Source organism: Crassostrea angulata, chromosome 6 (assembly GCF_025612915.1).
Source record: "Crassostrea angulata isolate pt1a10 chromosome 6, ASM2561291v2, whole genome shotgun sequence".
Lineage (NCBI taxonomy): Eukaryota > Metazoa > Mollusca > Bivalvia > Ostreida > Ostreidae > Magallana > Magallana angulata.
In genome coordinates, this window is record NC_069116.1 from 21792497 (window position 1) to 21816426 (window position 23930).

General features: G+C 34.3%; 1 protein-coding gene and 1 pseudogene across 3 annotated transcripts; one reads left to right on the top strand and one right to left on the bottom strand.

The window, feature by feature from the left end:
* The first annotated feature begins 1436 nt into the window (after positions 1 to 1436).
* On the top strand, positions 1437 to 5194 carry LOC128188891 (carbohydrate sulfotransferase 4-like). 3 transcript variants are annotated; one of them, XM_052860204.1, is made up of 4 exons: positions 1437 to 1751; positions 1905 to 1976; positions 2065 to 2239; positions 4318 to 5194. In XM_052860204.1, exons 1-4 carry the CDS (start codon positions 1646 to 1648, stop codon positions 5132 to 5134), a joined length of 1170 nt encoding a protein of 389 aa, XP_052716164.1. In that variant the 5' UTR covers positions 1437 to 1645; the 3' UTR covers positions 5135 to 5194. The 3 variants fall into 3 exon arrangements, with proteins under 3 accessions (XP_052716164.1, XP_052716165.1, XP_052716166.1); XM_052860205.1 differs by having other exon boundaries at positions 1908 to 1976; XM_052860206.1 differs by lacking the exon at positions 1905 to 1976 and having other exon boundaries at positions 1438 to 1751.
* Positions 5195 to 7645: 2451 nt separating this feature from the next.
* The window catches only part of LOC128188892 (collagen alpha-5(VI) chain-like), a 40703-nt pseudogene continuing 24418 nt past the window's right edge, over positions 7646 to 23930 (bottom strand).

Sequence of the window (23930 nt, forward strand, 5' to 3'; positions counted from 1 at the left end):
AGGTTTTTTGGCGAGGCAAGCTACTGACTAACAAGTTAATAAAACAGGATTATCAACAGTCTCGTTTGAATTCATCTTTTCGCAAGTTCTATGGTCGATACAACGACCTTGTCAGCAAATACAATCTTCCACTGCGGTGCATGCTGACTGAAGTTTTTCATACTTATTGTTAGACCATAACTAATAACCTAATTGTGTACGGACTTTTTCGGGTTTTTTCCAGATTACGACAAAGAGCACACGGCAGGTGTGACCGGATGTCTGTACTTTGAGTACTATGATTCTTAATCAGTATTGTTTTTCGATTTTATTTAAGATTTTTGGGTAAATATATTGTTCGTATTGTTAACTTAAAAAGTTCTAAACGCATTGATTTTATTTAATACAAATTGACGTTTCCTATTGATTAAAACAAATTACAAAATTAATATGTAGTATATGTAGTGACATGATTAAACTTTAATCTGGTTACGACTACATATCAATTTTGTCAAACTATTACATAAAAAAAGCAATTGTCTAAAGTGGGTACATACATGTACACTATACAGTCATGTTATATCCACCAAGTATTCTTTCCTCTATTTCTTACAGAAACTTAGAGTTTATTCACGGCTCTATAAAAACAGTCAAACTGAAATCTGCATGCCCCATTTATCGCTTTGTCGAAATCAGCAGCTGAAACTGACAAGAAACTGACAGGACTGAAATTAAGACGCCATGTTTATCGATTGGTCGAAACCTACAGCGACATAAGAAAAATCAGACTGCTCGAAATAATCATGATTATCAATGAAGAAAAAATTAACCCGCTAACGCTGTCCTGCAATGTCGCTACCTTCATATCCCGAATGAATTACCAAAGGGAGCATTTTATTGTTTAAATATACTATCCGAAGGATAATAATTTCAAAAGGAGATCTAAAATAATATATGGCAGACTGCAAAATCGCGACATGTAGCCAGTGAAACTATTTCATGACTGCTTGTTCGTTGCTAAAGATTTCTTTTTTAAAATAGTTATTATCAAATAAAGTTTTAATACTATATTTCTATCTTCATATAAACAGAATATTTTTATCGTGCTTCCTGTGATTATTTACATGCATATCAATAATTAGTATTAAAAAAAAAATAATAAGATGTCAAAAATCTCCGTATTTTGATACGAGTGAACTGTTAATCGGTGGGAAAGAAGTGCGATTAACCGATTAGCAATTTTGCAATCGATTGCCATCTCTAGATTAAAGCACTGTTTATCTATAGTTGTATTAAATGGCATATACAGTTTATTTTCCCCATCATATACCTCGTTATAAATCACAGCATTATTCAATTACCTTCTTTAAAACAGAATCAAATTAAGGATTCTGTTTCCAATGCTTTTTAAGTTATGCAATAAAATGCAATAAAATTTATAATGATATCAGTTTTTCAGTCACCTGTTTTAATTTATAAGTTTCTACGTTTGCATAGTTTACTGCCTCTTTTGAGATACACAATCTCAAAACCATTAAAACGCCTTTATTAAGGGAGAAAAGAGGCCATCTACGGTCATGGGGAAAACAAACAAGAGCAATTCTATGAATCAGATATCGAACATGTGGGTATAGAGGAGAATATTGGAAGTGTTGCTTTATACATCATGAAATGGAAAAAATGTTGTGTTCTCGTCTGCATTTTTGGATTTTTGTTTGTCATCATGGAGGTGCATTACATATCTGGTAGATCTAAGACTAAGTTGCAAACAGGTATAAATATACTTCCATTTAACCCTTATAAACCAATTTATAAATCATATTTCCTGTTGTGCATTTTAAAAGTACATGTATAACCTTCTTTCCTTTTTAATAGATTAAATCGATTGTAATGTGTAAAAACATTCATTTTTCTCTCTTCTTCAGAAGAAGACAGATCAATCTTCCGTTATAAATGTGGCAACTCCAGAAAAACTCATACAAAAAAGAATTCAACTGGTAGACCTATCATTTTAACTTAAAAAAAATAACCATTTTCTAGTCTTTATAGCTTCAAAGTTTTTGATTCAGCATGTCATTGTTACAGGTCATGTTCCCATGACGTTGGTTCTAGGTTACATGAGAAGCGGGTCATCCCTAACTGCTGACATCATTCGCTGTAACCATGGAGATTTTTATATTTTTGAACCACTTCATGGATTGATTGAATTTTCAGTAAAACAAAACAGACCTATTGGTTTTCTAAATGGGACAGAAAAAAGGTATGCTTGTTTTATTTTTCTTATCTGTTTATGAAATCCATACATTTACTAGCTGGACATCGATTTTTTTTACCTAGTAAGTGCGGGACTATCATGAGGGTAGTGTTATTTTGAGCCATTTTTACGTACAATCAAGAAGTAAGGGTCATACAATGTTTCATTTTCTTGTTTTGTTGAATTCTAATTGTCTTTTTGTTTACGTAGTAGTTGCTAACTTACTAACTTTAATTAGTACATCATCTAAAATCGACATAGCTTATTTTATTAAATTGGTATTAAGCGTCATGAAAAGCAAGGAAATACTATTTCACGCACATTTTGTATTCCTGCGTGTTCATAGGGATTTATAATAGAAGTCAAGAAAAAAAATGTCCGCATTTTAGCTCACCTGAACTGAAAGCTCAAGTAAGCTTTTCTGATCACATTTTTTGTCGTCCGTCTGTCTGTCTACCCGCATAACCTTAACTTTTCCCATTTTCAACATCTTCTCAAGAACTCCTGGGTTAATTTTAACCAAACATGGTACAAAGCAAGCTGAAAGCTCAAGGAAGCTTTTCTGATCACATTTTGTTGTCGTCCGTCTGTCCGTTTCTCCGTTAACTTTCCCCATCTTCAAAATCTTCTTAAGAACTATTGGATTAATTTTAACCAAACTTGGCACAAAGCACTCTTTGAGGCAAAAGGGATTTAAATTTGTGAAAACTAGGAACCATACCCTTTTTCAAGAGAAGATAAATAGGTATTGTTGAAACATTTTTTGAAATTTTGGTATTTTTTTTTTATATTGGAATATATAGAGCGAATCTTTAAAAATCTTCGACTCAAAAACTAATCGCCCAGAAAAGCTGAAACTTATACAAAAACCATCCTAAGGTAGTGCACATTCAAAGTTGTGAAAATCATGAAGTCTGGTGGTAGGGAAGGGCCACGATGGAGGGCGGGGTCAATTTTCTACACATGTATATATAGAGTAAATCTCTCAAAAACTAATCAGCCAGGAAAGCTGAAACTTGTGTGGAAGCATTTTCATGTGGTGTAGATTCAAAATCATGACCCCGAGGGAGGGTGGGCCCACAATGGGGGTCGAACTTTAACATAAGAATAGAGTAAATCTTCAAAAAAATATTCTTCTCAGAAACTAATCAACCGGAAAAGCTGAATTTGTGTGTCAAGGTAGATTCATGTTTGTTCAAATCATGTTCCACGGGGATAGGATAGCGTTGGATCACAACATGGGTGGAGAAAGGGGCAAAAATTAACGTAGAAGTATATAGAGAAAATTCTTTTCAGACCTTGTATTAAAAACACTTTGCCAAGGAAAGCTGTAATTGTAGTGAAAGCAACATCATATAATGTAGATTCTTTCAAATCAAAATCTTGAGGAGTAGGGCGGGGTCACATTGGAGATCCAATTTACAAAGGAAAACCTTTTTATTTACAAAAACTTAAAATGTTAGAATTTTACTCCTAGCTAGCATTTTGACATATTGCTGATTCTTTTAAATTGTTTAGACCCTAGACGATTCTTGGGCCTTACAAAGAGTTCAGAGTTTGATATAGGTTTAGATCAAATATATAAACAATCATTTAGGATCTTTTTTGAGAACTGCAATGCTAAACATGTCATATAAATATAAAATCATCCTGTTAGAAAAGGGACTTAATTACAAACATAAGAATATCCAGGGTGAAAAAATGTATTTTAATTTATACAGGATCTACATTGTCCAGATAGTTTGTATTATGATTCCATTTAGGTGATTATATCGTACCTAGGTGAGCACTGTGGCCCATGGGCCTCTTGTTTTATGATATTTTTGTTCAAAAACATTTTTTATTCAACTCCTTTGAGACAGGATACTGGTAAACGTTTAGTAGGATATTTCCTGTTCAGCAAAGAATTATATTCATATGTCAGTGAGATGGTTTCCCCTTGTAATACAACAACTGAAGGTGTTTAAGCGGTCATACTATCTTTTTATCCCTTTTTTCATTTCAAATCCACAAATACAAAATGTTTTCGTGAAAAGAAACGAATGGTTTCCATCCCTTCATGTTTCTTGTTTCCTTCTTTTCAGGTTATCGTATAATGATACGGAAATTGAAAGACTGAAGGCAGAAATGTTGCTGAACTGGTTCACCTGTAATTTCCAGGACATCGACTTAAACAGCTTGTACAATGAATTCATTCATATTTACACCCCGGAGCACGATTTGTATTTTAACTGCACCCGACAAGATCGTTCAAATGATTCCTCTCTAGCTATGAATATAGCTCCATGCATATCAATTTTACAAAAGGCTTGTGTTGAAGCTAATTCAAGGACGTACAAAACTATACGTTTGCATACAGTTTCGGTCGGTTATTTGCTGAAAAGGCTGCCGTTACTCAAAGTCATTCATTTGGTTCGAGACCCAAGAGCAATCCTTCACTCACAACTAATGGGTAACCTTACTCAATCTAATAGAAACCATTTTACAAGATTTTCCAGACGTTTTTGTGGCAGGATGTTAGAAGATATTCGTAACGTGAAAATGTTAACTGATAAATATCAAGGACGTATTCAGAGACTTGTGTATGAAAATCTTGCATTGAACCCAATAGAGGTATCTAAGAGTATATACAATTTCTTACGTGCACAGTTTACCATAAAAGTAAAAGAATATGTTGAGGGTTTGACTACTGGGCCAATTGTCCGATGTGAATACTGCACTAGAAGAGGAAACTCAACTTATAATGCATTCAGATGGATGCCAAATATTACTTCGATGTATCTTCACATAATTGACAAAAACTGTAGAGAAGTATACAGAGAAGTTGGTTATTCCGGAAATATATCACTGTACAATAAGTCATGGAATCCAAACAAATATCAATTAAAAGCAACACTGTAGAATTTTTAAATTCAGAATCAAATATTGAGAATTCGCAATAAATATGAACATGTTTGAAGTTAATTTTTTTCACATTTAACGTTTCAATGGACTTAAATACGTTTAAGATTATTTTTTTTCAAAATCTTATTATAATCTCATTTCTTTTATATATAAATTGGTTAACATAAGCATTTTAAATGTTTGATTAAAATGTTTACATAGGAAGTTAACTTAATGCAAGCGAAGTTATGAAAACAATTTGAAAGCTTGAGTTTTACTATTATACTGTGAAAATTTTAATGATTTTAATAAATTGAATCATCACAAACAAGATGAACAGACTTAATATTTTCATAGATAATATTAAGGACTTACACCAATAAAACGTATACATGTATGTTATGTAAAAAATAAGAAGGCTCAAGCTTTGTTTACGAAACACAGAATTCTTTACTCCGTAACTCGCTTTAAACTAAATATTTTACATTCAAGTTTTGATGAAGCATTAAAAATTCAGATATTAACAATTTTAAACATTAAAGAATTGAACATTACTTTGAAAATTTTAAGCTCAAGTAATATCTAGGTTCTTTTTATCATGATTTATTCGCGACATTTACACTAAGTCTTGGCTGACCTGTTATAAAAGTTTGCCAACAGGACATAAAACCAACACTGAACAAATAATCAAATAAGTTTATTGATGTGCTAGATTGCTTTTCAGGCTTCAAGCGCTTTTCAAGTCCTCTGAAATGTTATTTGACATTTCGTGTGGTGATAAATAATGCCACATCGACGTATAGGGGTATTGAACTGGGTAGACTTGAAAATATCAACCCAATACATTCAATATACTATTAAAGCACTATTTCATAACCATTCTCAGCTGAAGGTCTGTAGCTCCCTGTCTGACTAAATTTGGATGGAAAACCTGGTAGCTACAGTTTCGTACATGTGAAAAAGTTATTTACGGCGCACAAAAATGTGCAAGTTTTGGACTGATTAACTTTATTTGCACATAAATTCTGTGGAAAACATTAGTACCATTAAAAGGCAATTTACATCTGATACTGTCACTTTACTTCCCTCAGACTTTCTCTCAAACACGCAAACCGACCTCGTAAAATGAAGTATGTTAAATTCACGAGCAGATTGAGAGTCACTATTTTTACATATAAACAAAGTGCACCACTTCACTTTACGGGGCTGGTGATGGTGCTCAAAAGAATATCAGAGGCAAATGAAGAGACAATTTCTGTAGTAAAATGTCCGATGAATGTTTTGGAATCAAATACAGAATGTGTTCGGAAATAAGATTAATCAGTCCGAAACTAGCGCAATTTTTTAGGCGCCGTTAATTACAACTTTTTAACACGTACGAAATTGTAGCTCTAAGGTCGTCTATCCAAATTTTTTTTCAGATCGGGAGCTTCAGACCCGCAGCTATGCCTTTCTGCAATCAAATAATTAAGCAAAGGCATTAATATGTTTAAAAGAATTTACCAAATAAGACAGTAAAGGCAAAAATGAGAATGGAAGATATTTTTGATAGATTTTTTTATTTATTTCTCTTTTTCTCTTTCTTCATCTCTGTTAACAACTATCTATTTATTACCACTCGGCAAATTCGTAAATTAAAAACTTCACAACCTGACATATTTCGAAAAATCTTTTGCCATTGAAATTTCAATGTCAGTATGTAAAGTGGTTATCTCTTCATATGAATTAAATGTATTATAATGTATTGAAAATCACAGATAAACCAGTCCAATGAATCTGTTATCCCAATGAAGAAAGAAAGATTACAAATCATTGCTTATATTTTATGACAATCTTATCTATAACATTGAACAAGAGTTTCCCCATTGATTTAAAAATATTCTTAGTTTTTTATGCTTTATCGATCTATGTTCCGAGACTTTCAGCTCTTCTTATCCTATAACTGGTTGTAATGTTTGATGTACTTTTTAAAAGGTAATCATATTCTATTAATGTCCCCTTCTGTGCAACGGACACTGGCAATTCTTGTTGTCATATTCTTAATATTAGGTTAGACGTTAGAGACTCGAAACTGCTGCAAATAACCATAGTGTTCTTCTGACATATTTTGATTTTTACAAGTAAAAAATGCATTTTGACAACGTATATGATTAGTTCATAGGGACAATACCATTGTATTATAAATTGCAGCCCTTTGCCAGAAATAGCAACGTTATATGATTTTTGAGATTTCTTAAAATATTTTATGCATATTGATAATTTCTTTTAAGTTCGCGAGAGTTTTCTTTCCTGCGGTATTGTCAAAGTTATACAGCATCTTCATATATGGACACAAAATCAACGTCGCCGGATGCAACCAATGAATTTATTCCACGGTAAAATCTTTGGAGCGTCATTTTAATAGCGTGGGTTCTCGCTTTCTTTCAGGACGCCGATAGCTAAGCATTGAACATTTTCAAAGCGATCTGTAAACCACCTCTACCCCTCCACCTTCCTTTTCATGAACATGTATATAAAAAAGAAAAATCGTTGTGTATTTTCTTTTTTCTTTATTAAGCATGGCGATTTCAGACCAGATTATGTTTATGTTATGATTATGTTTTGCATAAATTATCTAATCAATCACATCATTGATTACATCTGTAATGGGAGTTACGGATTATTTTAGTTGTTACTAATGTAAAATATTTTGGCATAAAGAATGAAATATTCATAATTTTCTGATTAATTTTATAAACTAATTAATTATTGTTATATAATCAATTATTGTAATTTTCCTGATCATTCCAAACCAAATTTGGTTAAACAATAAAGTCACAAAAGTGGCAGAGTGCAACATACCTATTTGTTATGTGATGTTTTACTGTACAAAGATGAAGGGCTCAGGTGGTTCAATTTCGAGCAGTTACAGGTTAATTATTTCATAAAGATGCGTGGAATATAATGCTATATGCAGTAATGGTCTTTTTTGAAAATTATCAATTATGGATAAAACCAATTAAAGATTTTCGCTCATTCATCAAAAATACAAATGACTTAACAAATGGAGTTACCAATGAAGTAACACCACTTGTATTGATATGCCCTATTTTTGTTTTATAAGATATACCTAAAATTATAGGTCAAGTAAAGATTCTCAACTGGGACGTATTAAGTTAAATATTTTTCAATAGACCAGTATTCAAAAATAAATATGATATTTCAAGATCCGGTAAATTATCCAGTAAAAATATTAGATTTTCTGTTAATTTTTAATGTTTTGATTCAAATATATCTGAAGGACATTTCACATATCTTGTTTCTCTGGCAGCAGCTTGTATTATGACATGCTCGTTGTTCTCTTCTACCATATACACCCTGTAGGGATCAAATGCTATTTCCTTCGCATTGGTCAGTGACATATCAATATCCGAATAGGAATCAGTGTCATCAACAGTCACCATTACGTTAACACTTATCCCAGCAGTATTCAATTCCTCGATCTTGTGTTTCAGTTCCGAATTCTCAGACGTCGGCCATTTTCCATTTGTAAATAAATAACAGATTTTTCTAGCTTCCGGTCTACCTCCGGATGATGGTGACGTAAAAAGTTCTTCCATTTTTAATAAACCTAAACGTATTGAAGTGTTTCCTTGTCTATTATCGACGGTAGTAGTAAATATTTTGGCTTTCATATCTTGGTTTGGCATATGAGAGAAGTTAAACTTAATTTGCGAATCACTGCTAAACGTAAGCATCGCTACTTTGATATCTGTGTGTACCATATCAAAAGAATCGACAAGCTTATCGACAAATCTTAGAGAGTGTAGGGAACCCCCTTTCAGTGGACTTGAGTCCTCCTATGTGTCGAAAAGAATAATGACATCAGTCACAGAAGTACTGTTGCAATCTGAGAAATTATAATAATATTACTTTTAAATGAGATTTAAAAACATATTAGGCTAATACAGCACAAAAACTCATATCCATGATGAAAAATCTAACAGTCCATATAAAAATTTCAAAAAACTAAGTTATCATATTTACTTCAAACAAAATATACACGGACCAAGTAAACCCTCAATTTCAAATTCCTAATGGTAAGCTTTCACTGACTTATGGGTTGCACAAAACATTTGAACTTGAAATGTTTCGAACTATTTAGTGATCATTTGGATTTTATAAATTTTATTTTCGTTACTTTTGAACGATTTTTATTACCATTTCGAATCAGATCCCAAAATATGTGTAATCTCTCAGTGACCACCAAGAACGCAGCTAACATACGTTGGAAAATGTTTTAAGCCTGCTTGGTTCTGTCTAAATGTCATATATAGTAGCTGCATTTTTTCGAATGCATTCCTTCTCTATATTTCATAAAACAAAATTTTACATCGTTCATTTTAATGGATACACACATTAGAACTTGACACAATTAATTTTGTATGAACTTTAATTTAATAAGTAAATTATTCATTTTAGATTAGTTTTAAGTTCATTCCAGGATTTCAAAATATTTGTATCTATTTTTTAACTTTGCTAAAAATAATAAATTGTAGCATTGTAGCAATATTTAAAAAGTTTGCATTTCTTCTAAGACAATCTATTATATAGGACAGTTGAGAATCTATAATTCTAGTGTATCCGGAAATCTTGTGGTAAATTATTAAATTACTCCCGGCAAAGTGGCGAAAACATGTTCACACTTAAAATAGTGTGTATCCCATTTAAAAGGATACAGCGATTCATGTGTACAATTTTACTACCTTTCACTATAAGAATGGCTTGTACTAAATTAAGTTTTGTAAATTGTAGATCATTGGTTTTTGAGAAGTCAAAAGTGACAAACGGTCAGATATACAGACAGACGGTCAACAGACAGTCAATATAAGATAATCGCAAAATCTGCAACACAGATGAGCCGATGAACACAAAGCAAAACGTGTTCAGAAATGCTTACAGCAACCTTAATCCAGATGAACTAGAACTGGTTAAACATAACAAACTGGTGACTATATATACCTGTACATCCATAGTCAGCTGCATCCTTTAACATGGCCAACAGCAAATCGTTGTTGTCTGGAGAGAACGATAGAGATTCATCTGTCGGGAGTTGTACTAGTTCGTCGTGTGCAATGTCTTCGCCGATACCCACAGCGTAGATTTTGAAATGATTGTTATGGTCTCTAAGAACCCGGGCAGTGTGGATTGCCTGACTACGATCTGTGGATAGACCGTTTGTCACAAGTATGATGTAATGACTGATGTTTGAAAGCAGACGTGCGCCGTTTGCTGGGTTCAGTATTTCCTAAAAAGATTGAAAAACATAGGGAAGCTTTCGAGGATCAACGATTTCTAAAAAAGTGTAAGGTTGAGAAACAATTGGTTCATTCTTTCTGATTCCAGATTAAAACATTAGTAAAAAAAACACTTAGATTTTATCAGATTATTAATTTCACATGCACATTATAGTCACATGCAGATCTTTCTTTGGATGGATATTAGAAAATATACTTTATAATCTAAAAGAACAACCCAAACCATCTAACCTTCCTTGGAGGTTTTGTATAACTTATCTTTTCTCGTCTCTTTGAGAGTAATTTTTGGATCAAGATCATAAAAGATCACAGACTTTTAAAGCAAGATTTTCAATCTACTTAACAGATCGAAACAAGAACTTTGTAAATAAAAACAAGAGAGAAAAACAATTCTGAACTGCACTTTGAATATTGTATGTTGATTTTGACAAAAAATTGAATGCTTTGTGCCACTTTGGATTTAAGATGGTATGGGACACCTCCATATTGTAAAGCACCTTCCATCAAAATAAACAATAAAATCAAGTAAAATTTTATTATAATACCCCCACCCAACCCCCCAAATTGTTACCTTATTGCATAGCGCAATAGTTTAAAGCATTAACTACGTATACAATATGTTTGTCATGAGATCGAATCCCACAGGGGCTTTTATAATTTTTACCTTTACAAATATTTCAATATAACTTTTTGGTTAAACGTTGTAAAAATTGAAACTAAACAGGTAAAGGTATTCTAATTGTAATGTACTTTTTTTTACATTATTATTGACAAGTGTCCTATACTACCTTAAGTTTAAGACTCTTTACATTTCAAAATATTCTCTGACCTGTGATGCGTATTGAAGAGCATCTGAAGTTATTGTCGGACCATTTTTAGCTTTAATCAAACGCAGGGCGTTGAGAAGACTTGAATTACTTTGGTAGGTCTTGAAATCAAAAATCATTTTAGGATAAAAAGTAAATGAAGCCACGGCAACTTGGAAGTCATTTGGTCCAATTGGAATTTGTTTGACAAATTCCGAAATAAACTCGATGGTTTTGTTATTTACATGTCTCTGACTGAACGACGTATCAATCAAGAACATAACGTCAGCAGGACCAGGTCTACAATCTGAAGTAAATAAAACAATTCAAGGCCATTAAAACATCATCACAATATAAGTACGTATATCAGTCAGTCGTGTCTAGAGCTACCATATTTCAGTCTGGCTATTTTTTTTTTAAAACAAACGCAATTTGTTACATGTATATCCGATACGTTTATAGTACGTATAAGAAAAAGGGGAAATGAACTTAATTCGCTGTAAGCGTAATTATAAGTGTGTTCACTGTAACAGTGTTTTATAGGAATGGGATGTAATGTTTACCATGTTTCTATTACAGGTACTTTTATAAAAATCATAATGGAAACTGCAATGTGTACAGTGCATCATATTATACAATTATTATTAGTAATGGTCGTTATTATTGTTTACTTAGTATGATAATTTTTTTGATCTCAGAAAAATCATGGAGCAAACCTCTTTCACAGTAGACACCTTCAAATCTCTCACTGCACACACAGATGTAGCTATTGATTCTGTCCTGGATACAGTCATTTCCGTACATACAAGGGGTGCTAGCACATTCATCGATATCTGAAAAGTGCTAAAATGTATACTTCACAATATTTTGTTTATTTTTAAAATATCATCATGTATATGGCTCTATTGTTAACATTATCCCAAACAAACAAAACCTTATTATTTTTATTTGTCTGTAGGATTTTTGAATGGAATTATTTTTTACAAGCCTAGAACATCTTTTTTTTAGAAAAAAAAACCAGGCAGATAATAATTTTGCTGATTCAGTTGTCCGTGTTTTAATAGACATTAATAAATGTTAAACCTATTTCACAATTGGTTCCCGTCCAACCAGGTAAACAGCTACAGGTGTACTGATTGTTTCCATTGTGGCAGGTGCCTCCGTTTTGACAGGGGTTGCTGTCACATTCATTTATGTCTATAACAAAAAAAAGTAATACATGTTTACACTACCTTTACTTAGTAATAAAAAAAAGTTTTTAAAACAAGTGATATACTACTATCTAAAGAAATATACGAGCTGAAACTTTTAAATCGTGATTTTTTACCGTTAAATTGTAATTCACAACTAAAATGACAGAAAGAACTAGATTCGATCTCGTTGCGAGCAACGAGTGGGTCTTCCGTGAGATTTTTGAGTAGAGAAGACGACTTTTAACACGAAATTGTTAATCTATTAAAAAAAATAGGAATTTTTTTTTTCGGCACTCGGGGCTCGAACCCGGGTCGCCTGGGCCATGTCCACGACTATATCAACTGAGCTACTCGGGCTCTCGCTTCAGGACTTTGACGCTTAATTTCTCAAGAACGCCTTGATCGATTTTAAAAAAAATTACATATTCTGAATCAGTAAGAGGGTCACTATCAACTGTTAAAATATAAAAAAGAAATATTAAAAAATAAAAAAGTCGAAAAATTTAATTTTTTAATTTTTTTTCCAATGACAAAAAGAAGTGACGGCGGACATTTTCTTGAGTGTGTTGCGCCAGAAAAACAGTAGGTCTATCATCTCTGAAAATTTCAGCCTTATATCTTTACTCATTTTTGAAAAACCTGTCAGACAAAATTGACTTTTAAAAATCGTAAAATGACGATAACTTCCGAACGGAAGTGAATTTCTAAAAAATATTCCGGCGGTACAAACTTCAGACGGCGGGGCATCTTTACTGAAAATTTAAAAGAAATCGAACGAGTATTCGCCGAGAAATCTTCTGCACAAAATGTGTAAGGAAAAAAAGAATAATAACTAGATACGATCTCGTTACGAGTAACGAGTAGGTCTTCCGTTCAATTTTTAAACGATAGCATTAAAATATCAATGAAATTTCAGAATTCCCCTCAACAACTCCCTTTCAGAAAATGAAAACGATTGTCAATATCCTTTAAAATGCTTAACAAAGAGTTTTGCTTTTTCTCATACAGAACATTAAAGATGTAAGATTTTTGTCCCCTAAAATTCCTAATTACGTCATCAATGGGTTTGGAAATGAGTTCTACAAACTGATATTGTTACGATCAATAACTTTGTTCCTACAATGCATTACAAAATCTGTATCGTTTTTAAGTTATCTGTAATAGAGTTTACGACAGTCTTGGCCCCCTCAATAAAGGGGCCAACCCCTTTTTCGTGAGTTCATTCGAAAGGTCTCACGAATTATAACATTTTTTGTTCTTACACTTATCTAGAATTGTTGTTCATTTTATAATTACAAATGATAGAATATTTTAGGGGCCAGCCCTCTAGATCCTTAATGGGGACAGACATTGGTGTTTTGATTAATGGAATCGATTAGAATCATCAATACAGATATTTTCTCTTCTACAATGATTAACAAAATATGTCTCCTTCTCTAGATATATTGCGTCAAAGCTTTAGTACTTTGGCCAATAAAAATCCATAATTACGTAATAAATGGACGTGGCAATGATTTTTCTGATAGATATTGTAACGATCAACAACTTTGCTTCTATAATGCATTACAAAATATGTATCGTTTTTACGTTATCTGTAATAGAGTTTACGAGTGTCTTGGCCCCTAATTTAAGGGGCCAGCCCCTTTCTCTTGAGATCATTCGTAAGGTCTCACGAATAATAACATTTTTTGTTCTTACACCTATCTAAAATTGTTTTTCATTTTTGAGATACAAATGATTGAATATTTTAGGGGCCAGCCCTATAGATCCTTAATGGGGACAGACAATGGTGTTTTGATTAGTGGAATTGATTATTTTTATTAAGACAAACATTTTCTCTTCTACAATACTTAAGAAAATATGTCTCCTTCTCTAGTTATATCGTGATAAACTTTTAAGTACTCTGGCCCCTAAAAAACCCTAATTACGTCATAAATGGGCGTGGCAATGATTTTACCTGATAGATATTGTTACGATCAACAACTTTGCTTCTATAATGCATTACAAAATCTTTATCATTTTTAAGCTATTTCTCATAGAGTTTACGAGTGTTTTGGCCCCTAATTTAAGGGGCCAGCCCCTTTATCTTGATTTTGTTGAAAAGAACTTTTAATTTTCTAACACTTTTGTTATATATGTCTTAACAAAATACCAACTGATAAAAAGATACAGATCAAAACGTATAAAAATTTTGGATAAAAATTCGTACCCAATTTTCGTGCCCAGGCGAGCTCAAAAAAATGGCGCCACTGGCGTAAAACAAAATAATAGTGCACAACTCCAGACTATAGACTACCTATCCTGAAAATTTCATAATCATATCTTTGATAGTTTCTGAGATCAGCTCTGCACAAAATAGGTCGTAAAAAACTACAAAATGGCCGATAAATCGGTACCGGAAGTGACGACAACAAAAATTTCAAAAACATATAAAATTCAGATCATGACTCATCATCTTTGAAAAAATGACTGAAATCGGCTGAATAGTTTTCGAGAAATCGCGTGCACAAAATTTGGAAAAAAAAATAATAATAACTAGACACGATCTCGTTGCGAGCAACGAGGAGGTCTTCCGTCCGCTTTTTAGAAGAGGAAATGAGCTTGTCTTTTATCTTCATCAACAAAACTTACAGGAAATGCACATGTGATCTAAAAGAGCGATGGATGAAGGATTATACACCCCATTGGATCCCTAGTTTTAAGGACCAGCCACATTTTATTTCATATCAATAAGAGGTCTTTTGACCTTAGAACAGGTCTAATAACCTGTAATAAAAAGAACCCTTAGAAAAAAAGAGGGTCTTCCTTTGTAAACGGAAGACCCTAATAACAATAAGAATAGAAGGGTCGTCCGCTGAAGACGGAAGACCCTAATAATAAATGACTGTTTTCGTCTAAATCTTAATTGAAGAGTGTTTTTCAACTTGTACTACAATCCAGCAACCCTTTTATGTTGAATATTTTAGCTAGAAAATTAAATAAAAAGGAGAGAAGAAATAGAGAGAAAGAAGAAATCTTGGCTCCAGCGAGATTAGAACACACAGCCTTTGCAGGTGTCTCAAAACGGGTTTATTTCCAGGGGAGAATAATTAATTCAAATTCCGATTTAAAAAATTAATACATATATTATACCCAGATAAAAATTTTCGCTAGGCTAATTTATACGGATATGCACATTCATTGTTTATCTAGCTATAATGAGAGAGAGAGAGAGAGAGAGAGAGAGAGAGAGAGAGAGAGAGAGAGAGAGAGAGAGAGAGAGAGAGAGAGAGAGAGAGAGAGAGAGAGATGAGTTTATCAAAAATCGATATGGTAAAGAAATTGTTAATTTTTTTTATCTGCTTCTTTGATACATCGATTATTTTTCTTTTTGTCTCAAGTTTATCTTTGCCGACTAACACTGTGTGATGATACCCCAGTGTTAAGTCTAAACACTCAGTGTTATAAGCAATCAGTTAATAGCAGGAAATTTATGAATTATTGACCCCGCTGCTTAATCACTAATCCCGCTTTTGGGCGAACATGTACATGTAGACTTTTGTAAATAAATATAAACTTTATAAGACTGATTGTAAATGATTATAATCCCAATCCACCCTGCCGTAATGATTTTTATAAATCAAAAGTGAATAATCATACTCTTTGTTTTAACAGTGTATTTCAACGATCGGTGTTTACATCTGTTAATACATAGGCCCAAACACAGATACAAGAGTGGTCAGTTTTCACACCGTATCGCAGTCACCCGGTTGTCAGAGAGAGAGAGAGAGAGAGAGAGAGAGAGAGAGAGAGAGAGAGAGAGAGAGAGAGAGATTTCATAGTGTTTTATAGTGTTCAGGAAATCAAATTCATATAAGCAACATATGTCAATAAACGCATGTATACATGCATGCGTGTATCTATATAATTATGTGAATAAATACTAATATGTCCTCCTTTTAAAGCCATGTAGAATATCGTTGGTGCATTGCTAAATGTTGTGTGTATACAATCATGGAGATGACGGCATTTCTTTGATGCCGGCAAAGCGACTCAGTGAACTCTAATGCGGTCGTACTGCAGGGGCACTTTGGCGGCATGTCTTTGATGCCGGCGATGCGACGAGCGTCTGAATTAAGCAAACTGCTGACAGAAACGAGAACTATATTTGTACTAAAAAGCTGTTATTATTTTTATTTATGATAAAAATAAAACGGAAAACAATAAAAACCACCATTTTAAAGATAAAATCGTTAAAGAAAAAAAAATTAGGAAAGAAAAATAATCGGCACTCGAGGACCGAACCCGGGTCGCCTGGGCACAAGTCCAACACTCTAACGACTGAGCTACGCGGACTCTCGCTTCAGAACTTTTGAGCTCAAAATCTCAGGAATGCTTTGATCGATTTTAAAACAAATTTCATATTCTGAAGTGTTTTAGACGTCTCTATCGAATAAAAACATAAATAAAATTCAAGTTTAAAAATTTGAAAAATTAAGGTTTTTCATTTCCTTCCGGTGACGACCGGAAGTGACGACAGACGTTCGGATATGCGAAGGGCACTGCGGCCGTTCACTCTCTACCTTCTCTGAAAATTTGACAGTCCTATCTTGAATACTTTTTTAGAAAAATTGTGAACAAGCAAAAACATAAAATCTTAAATAACTCGGTACCGGAAGTGACAACCAAAAAAATCTCGTGTAATTTTCTTACAAATTTTGTCATGAATAAGATCTGAAAGTTTCATCAAAATCGGCCGAAGCACTTTTGAGAAAACGTGGGAGAAAAAAAAAAGAATAATAACTAGACGCGATCTCGTTGCGAGCAACGAGTAGGTCTTCCGTTTGAATTGCAAGAGCAACAACTTAGATCCGATTTTTCAAATTAAAGCTGAACACCGCTCGTAAATAGGCAGTGTCCGCCATATTTCTCTTTCATTACTGCTGTTCCTACAACCCTTATGTAAGGCGAAGACCTCGAAACAGTTTAAAGTAATTTGCTGTAGAGGCTTCACCTGTGTGGATGTACAACTTGCCTCGTCGTATTACTCAAACGCGATGAAATTATCAAGTTGTACGCACTTTTTTTAAAGCCAAGAGAATACTTACATCAAATAAATTGGTCAATGCATTATTTACAAAATTTACAAAATTTATGAAACACTATAATATTCATCGTTGGTGACCTACATGTGATTCACATCGATTATCTCTATCATCACTTGAGAAAACTTGTGGACTCAAAACCGTGGTTTGCGATGATGTATAATATTTGGCGTTATATTTCCTGACCAGCAACAAGAATAGAAAATGTCAAGCATTATGATCATTTTGATAAACTGTGACAACAATAGCTTCATGATAACTAAAGTACGTGGACATTTTGTTAACTTCCACTTGCAAAGATCCAGACACATACACGTGGTCAAGAATTGTTGCTCCTTCTGTTGTATTGAAAGCAACAAGCTGCCTAAACCCCTCTTTTGTCATGAAGGATTGTATTGGTCCTTTTTTGTGTGCATCCTCATTGAAGTCCCCAACGCAAACAATGTTCCAGTTTTTATTCCTATAATGTTCAATTAACTTTTGAAGGTGCTGTAGAAACGTGCATACAGTGGTAGTGCTCGGGCGATATAAAGTAAGAATTACTGTTTCAATATTTTGTAAATGAACAGCAATACCTTCAATATTCTTCACAGGAAGAGGATTAGCTTTATTATCATGTCCATTGCTTTTGATATACACAGCAACACCGCCACCCTTTCCAACACTTTTGTTTTGCATATCTGTAGACTGATCATCGTATGCATTTCCTCTAGCTTGAGAGTGGAAAGAAAATCCATCTAAGGAAAAGTTGAAGAGATTTTCATTTGGTCTCAACCAAGTCTCTGTCAAACAGATTATATCTGCTTCTGTAAAACGCAAATCGAGCTGCAGATTTAAAAAGTGTGCTTTAAGACTCTGAATGTTGTGAAGTATAATTCTGGTACACAGCGATGACCTCTCAAAGATATTTGAAAACTTCAACTTCGTCATATCAAAAAGGGCATTTTTTACTTCAGCATCAGCGTATACCTTTTTCTCTAATGTTTTGACATCATCGGTTTCGATGAATAATCCGTCTTTGGATCTCACTCTTGTTAGCGCAACATATCCTTGACCTGCAGAAAATGTTCGGTCTAAATTGACAACGACTTTGTCAACAGTCATTCCTTGGACCTTGTGAGCTGTACACGCCCATGATAATCGTAGAGGAAACTGATGTCTGACATATGATTTTGATTTTTTTTCCACCACTTCCTCTTGCACCCTCTCGATTAAAACAACATTTCCCTGTGATGTTTTTCTTCCAGTATGTTTTCCAACATTCTTGTTATCGAATATCACCCCAACTGCAAGAACATGATCTACATTTCCGTCTTTCAAAATGAAATTTGAAATGTTTCCCATGACACCGTTTACAAGTCCGTCCTCTACATTACAATTTCGAGTAAGCATTACCCGTGCATTTACCGCAATCAAAAGGGAACTGGACAGACCGTCCGTTTTTGATCTAGATATAGGCTTTCTTCTCAGTGTTAGTTTCCCTGTTGCTGTGTCTTTTTCGAAATCCCGAGCATCAATCTCAACAAATTCCTTGCAACTTTTACGCAGCATTTTAAGATTGAAATTATTTACTTCGTCGTTCGTAGCATATACATGCAACACGTCCTCTGGTCCCTCTCTAACACATTCATGAAGCATGGACAAGGTGTCAGTTTTAAGAGGTTCCCGCAATTCTCGTGTACGGAGAGAATTAAGAATTTCTGCAAATGGTACATCCTGTTTTTGTCTCATGATTTCTGTTAACTCGACAACTTTGAATAATTCTTGCCAGTGATCAACTGGATATGAAATGTTGCTTTTGTAGAGTCTTTCATCTTTACGTTGTTTCACTGGAGGGAGCTGGTAAAAGTCGCCTACCGCAATGACACTGACTCCTCCAAACGGCTTTTTGCTTTTTTTTATTTGCACAAGTCTTTCGTGGATATAATACAGCAGTCTCTTGTAAACCATAGACACTTCATCAATTACCAGAACACTCAGATCTCGAAGTTGTACTCTTATTTCACTGAGAATCTGTTCTTTTAATGGTTCATAAGGTAGACGCATATACTTTGGCAATGCAAAAAGGTGATGAATTGTATTTCCACCAATGTTGAATGCAGCTGTTCCTGTGAAAGCAGACAACAGAACTGATAAACTATCTGGCGTCGACAAGTTTTTTGCAAGCAAACGTGAGGATTCATAATGAATTGCCTTAATAACATGACTTTTTCCTGTACCTGCACCACCTGTTATAAATATGTGAAAGGGGTCTGGGTTTTGTCCTGTTGATTTTTCTATACACCAGTCTCTTATATAATAAAAGATGTTTCTCTGTGTCTCATTTAGGTTTTGGATTATCTGCAAGGCTTCTTCTCTGGATTGGTTATTTTGTTGGACTTTGAACATGACATCAGCTGAGTTTGCCTCGGTCTCCATCTCCGGTATTTCATCGACATGATCATCCAACACATTCAGTGTACTTCTTTCTTCAATACATTCCTTTCGTATCAATTCAGTTTCTGGACATAAACTTGCCCATGCATCCTGCGGTTCTCCGATAGTCTCAAATGTTTCTTGTGCGTCCGCTATCATTTCTTCATTTTCTGCAAATTTTGCATGATTTGTATCGACCAATATCTTGACTGCTTGTAATGTCTTATCATTTCTCACTTTAACATGGCCATTCTCATAAAATGTCTGATAGAGATCAAAACCTGTTGGTTTTAATTGAGTTGTTGTCTCGTGCGGCAGGAAGAGCTGTAGGAGACACTGATAATATTTTTCAGACATTTTGTCAACACTAAACCGTGGGTATCTAATTACAGCTGGTTTTGTTCTGGTTCTCTTTTGTACAAATCCCTTTGAATTTTGCAATTCAAATACATTTTCATTTGGAGTCTTTGGAACCTGAGACTTTGCAAGAACGCGGTATTCTGAACAGAATTGAGCCAAACACATGTCGTGAAACATTATCTTGTTTGGTCGATTTTCATACCTTTCAACAATATTTGTCATCCATAAATCCTCTTCCTCATTTCCATCGTCATTGGCTTCTTCTCTCTCCTTATGTGTGGCTCGTTTTATCTGAGAAAGTGGTTTGGTTAAACGGGTTGGGTTTTCTCCCACTGGTATAAAAACAACCTTCCTCGAACACTCTTTCATTTTCAAATTACAGACACGATAAACAGCTTCTTGTGCACTCACTTCCCGATGTTTTAAGTAGGCAGACCCAATTTTCTTCAATGTTTGGCGTGCTTCACAGTTCCCTTCCTCGGCCTCTATCTTTGTTTGTTTCAGCAACATCCCCATTTCTCTTTCAGATTTTGAGATATAAGAAATGATATAAACAATGCAGCTAAATGGATCTAAAACAAATTGAATGTCCATGTTTGCATCCCAGCACCTTAATAGACATGGGTTGTACTGGTTGGTCCAGAGCTCACACGGTTCTCTTTGCAGAACAATTGCCTTCTTTTTTGTAATAATGTTATATGCTGTTTCATATTGTTCTTGCGTCAATCCCAATGCATTGAAGATTTCGCCCACTGTGCTTGATGAATTGCTGTCTAGTTGCATTTCATCCCAGACACGCATTAGCATATCTTTAGCAACCCTTTTCTCTGTCTCATTTTTTGTTTCTGTTTCAATATTTTGATCTATTTCATCAGTTTCAGGTGAAGTGATGAATGTGCGTACAGAAGGCGGTCTAGGAAAATTAAACCTGCACTCTGAGCCCTTCTTTCTGCATGACTTGGAGTGTTTTTTACTGTGTTGTTGAACAGCCAGCACAATGCTTCTTAGCTCAGCATCTTCCTCCTCCAAAGGAACTGCGCAAGATACATATTTATCGACGAAATTACACACTGCTTCCTCGCCATCTTGATCAATTTTAGGAGAGTTTTCAACCCAATATAAGCAGTGCATGTGAGGCGATCCTCTTTGTTGAAACTCAACTCTCTGAAAAAAGTCTATAACTTTTCCAATTGGTTCCGATGGCGATAAAATGACATCTTTCTGAAACACGTGGAATCTCTGTTCAAACATCCTTGCAACAGTAACTGGATTACTCTTTAGTACTTCGTTTTTTTCAGACCAATCTAACAAATCTGGATCTCTGTGATCATTCTGTTGTTGTAATATTGTTCTAATAGAATCATTCCATCTATGTTCAGCAGCAGAGAACGAACAAAACCATGTAGGTATTCCCAACTGCCGCAGCATTGCAAAGAGATCTTTTTGGGCTGCAGACCAATATGCCGGTGTTCCACGAATAGGCTGCATAAAGCGTAATGCCTCGTCATTTCTCAACAGCTTTGAAAGGGTCTCCGGATCTTGTAACATGTCTGGTGTAACTAATTTATCACTCCCAATCTTTGTGACAGATTTTCGAATTGAGATTTGAGTTTTCTCTATTACTTGATTCAGTTCTGACAAATACTGGCTGAAAAAAATGTAACTTGTATCTTTAGCAAATCGGTTATCTGCATTCATTAACCGGTTGTTGAAATATCTAGATAACGTTATCCTTTCCGGCCTATCGTCATTCCATGAGAACTTTCCGCTAGGAAAAAGGTATGGAAAGGATTTAGCTTCATTTCCTGGTTCTTGCAACATGCGAACAGGATTCTTACCTTCTCCAGGTGCAATACTGTATATGTCATCAAAGAAATGATCTAAAACTTCCTGTGCAATATCCAGTGGCTGTAAACAGGTGTCAGTAGCTAATTCTTGGTGTTCTACATCATCTAATTGTACTTCATCAGTTACTTCTGTAACTTCTTCACCAAAATCATTTTCTTTCCAATTCTTGTCTATTGTAACACTTGCATACCATTTGTTATTCTGTTTCAAGTAATCTAAGGCAGCAAAAACGTGCTTTGGGTCTACAAACTGATATTCAAAATGTCCTTTGTAATTTAATTTCCTTTTCAATTTTACACGCAACAACAAATTTTCATCTTCCTTCAGCGGTAGATTTGCTACCTTTTTCATGTCTGATGGCACACAAACAACCGGTCCATGAACATTCTTCTGACCACCATGAGGAAGCCCCATTACCTTCATAAAAGGTATTTGTAATGCAATTAGGTGTCTTTCGAGGCTATTCAAGTCGGAAAGTTCCTTCGGAATATCTTCCAGAATCAAATTGTTCACGGTCGCCTCTGCTGGAATTTTTCCTTTTAGAATCTTCCTATGACAGGTAAAGCAAATCCACAATGATGATCTTGTACAGTTCGGAAGGCAAAATTCTGAACACTGATGCAAATATTTTGTCTGTATGCAGACTTCGGCTGCTGATGCTCCTTCTGTGTTCTTTTCATAAGATGGGGGATTGCATCTTTGGACTTGATTTTCAAACAAGAGCCGATTACAACAACAACATATGTAATTAATGCCTTCCTTTACTTTACACCTAAACAAGGCTGCTACTTCCTCTTCGTTATCTAGTTTTTGTCTTTTTGCTCTTCTTTGCTGTATTAATGCATCTTTTTTCTTTAATCTGACATTAGAACTTGATGCATACATTTCTTTACTATAGACTTTAGCTCTTGTTCTGAAGCCATCATCTGTTTCATACTTCATTGACCTTTTCCTAAGATTTCTTTTCCTGTATGATTCATCAGTATTGTATCTCCGAATACTTGCAGAATTTACACGCTTTTTGTGAGCTTCATCACTATTGTAGATCTGCTTACTCCTAATCTTAACATTTTCTCTGTGTTTTTCATCTGATTGGTATTTAATTATACTTCTCTTTTTCATCTCTTCTCTGTGTTTTTCATCTGATTGGTATTTAATTATACTTCGCTTTTTCATCTCTTCTCTATGCTTTGCATTAGTTTGATATTTCACTGTACTTCTTTTCTTCATCTCCTCTTTGTGTACAGGATCTGTTCTGTACTTCTCTTTGCTTCTCAGTTTTACATCTTCTCTATGCGAAGTGTTTCTTCTGTATTTCTCTGTGCTTATCTCTCTCTTAACATCTCGATTTTTGTCATACAACTTCTTACTTCTTTCTCTGCATTTGGTATCAGATCTATATTTTTCCTTGTATCTTTCCTTCACAAATGATTGGTAATACTTGTCTTCTCTATATTTAAGAGCCGCTGCAGCTAATTTTCTGTTTCGTAGTACTGGGTTCTGATTATATTTCTCTCTCTTTATGTTTTTCTTCTTTTCATAAGAGGTTAATCTTGATGAAGATTTCCTGATATTCCTCCTTTGCATAAAATGTTCTTCAATTTTCTCATGCATAAGTACTGTTTCATTTCTTTCCAAGTTGACATGCATAGAAATCACAACATTGTAATGGTTTTGATGTAAATGATGCAAATAAATTGCTCCACGTCTTTTGTTCAGACACTTGGTAACCATGTCCCCCGAGAACTTCAGCCATTGACCTCCAGAATATGTAAAAATATCAACTCTCAAAAAGTGTGCCATAGCCAAAA

What these genes read in the sequence shown, in the direction of transcription:
- LOC128188891 (XM_052860204.1), top strand. Translation starts at nt 1,646, where the DNA reads ATGAAATGGAAAAAATGTTGTGTTCTCGTCTGCATTTTTGGATTTTTG. An exon ending in TACAAAAAAGAATTCAACTG is followed by an intron (nt 1,977 to 2,064) that starts GTAGACCTATCA and finishes TCATTGTTACAG; the next exon opens with GTCATGTTCCCATGACGTTG. An exon ending in CTAAATGGGACAGAAAAAAG is followed by an intron (nt 2,240 to 4,317) that starts GTATGCTTGTTT and finishes CCTTCTTTTCAG; the next exon opens with GTTATCGTATAATGATACGG.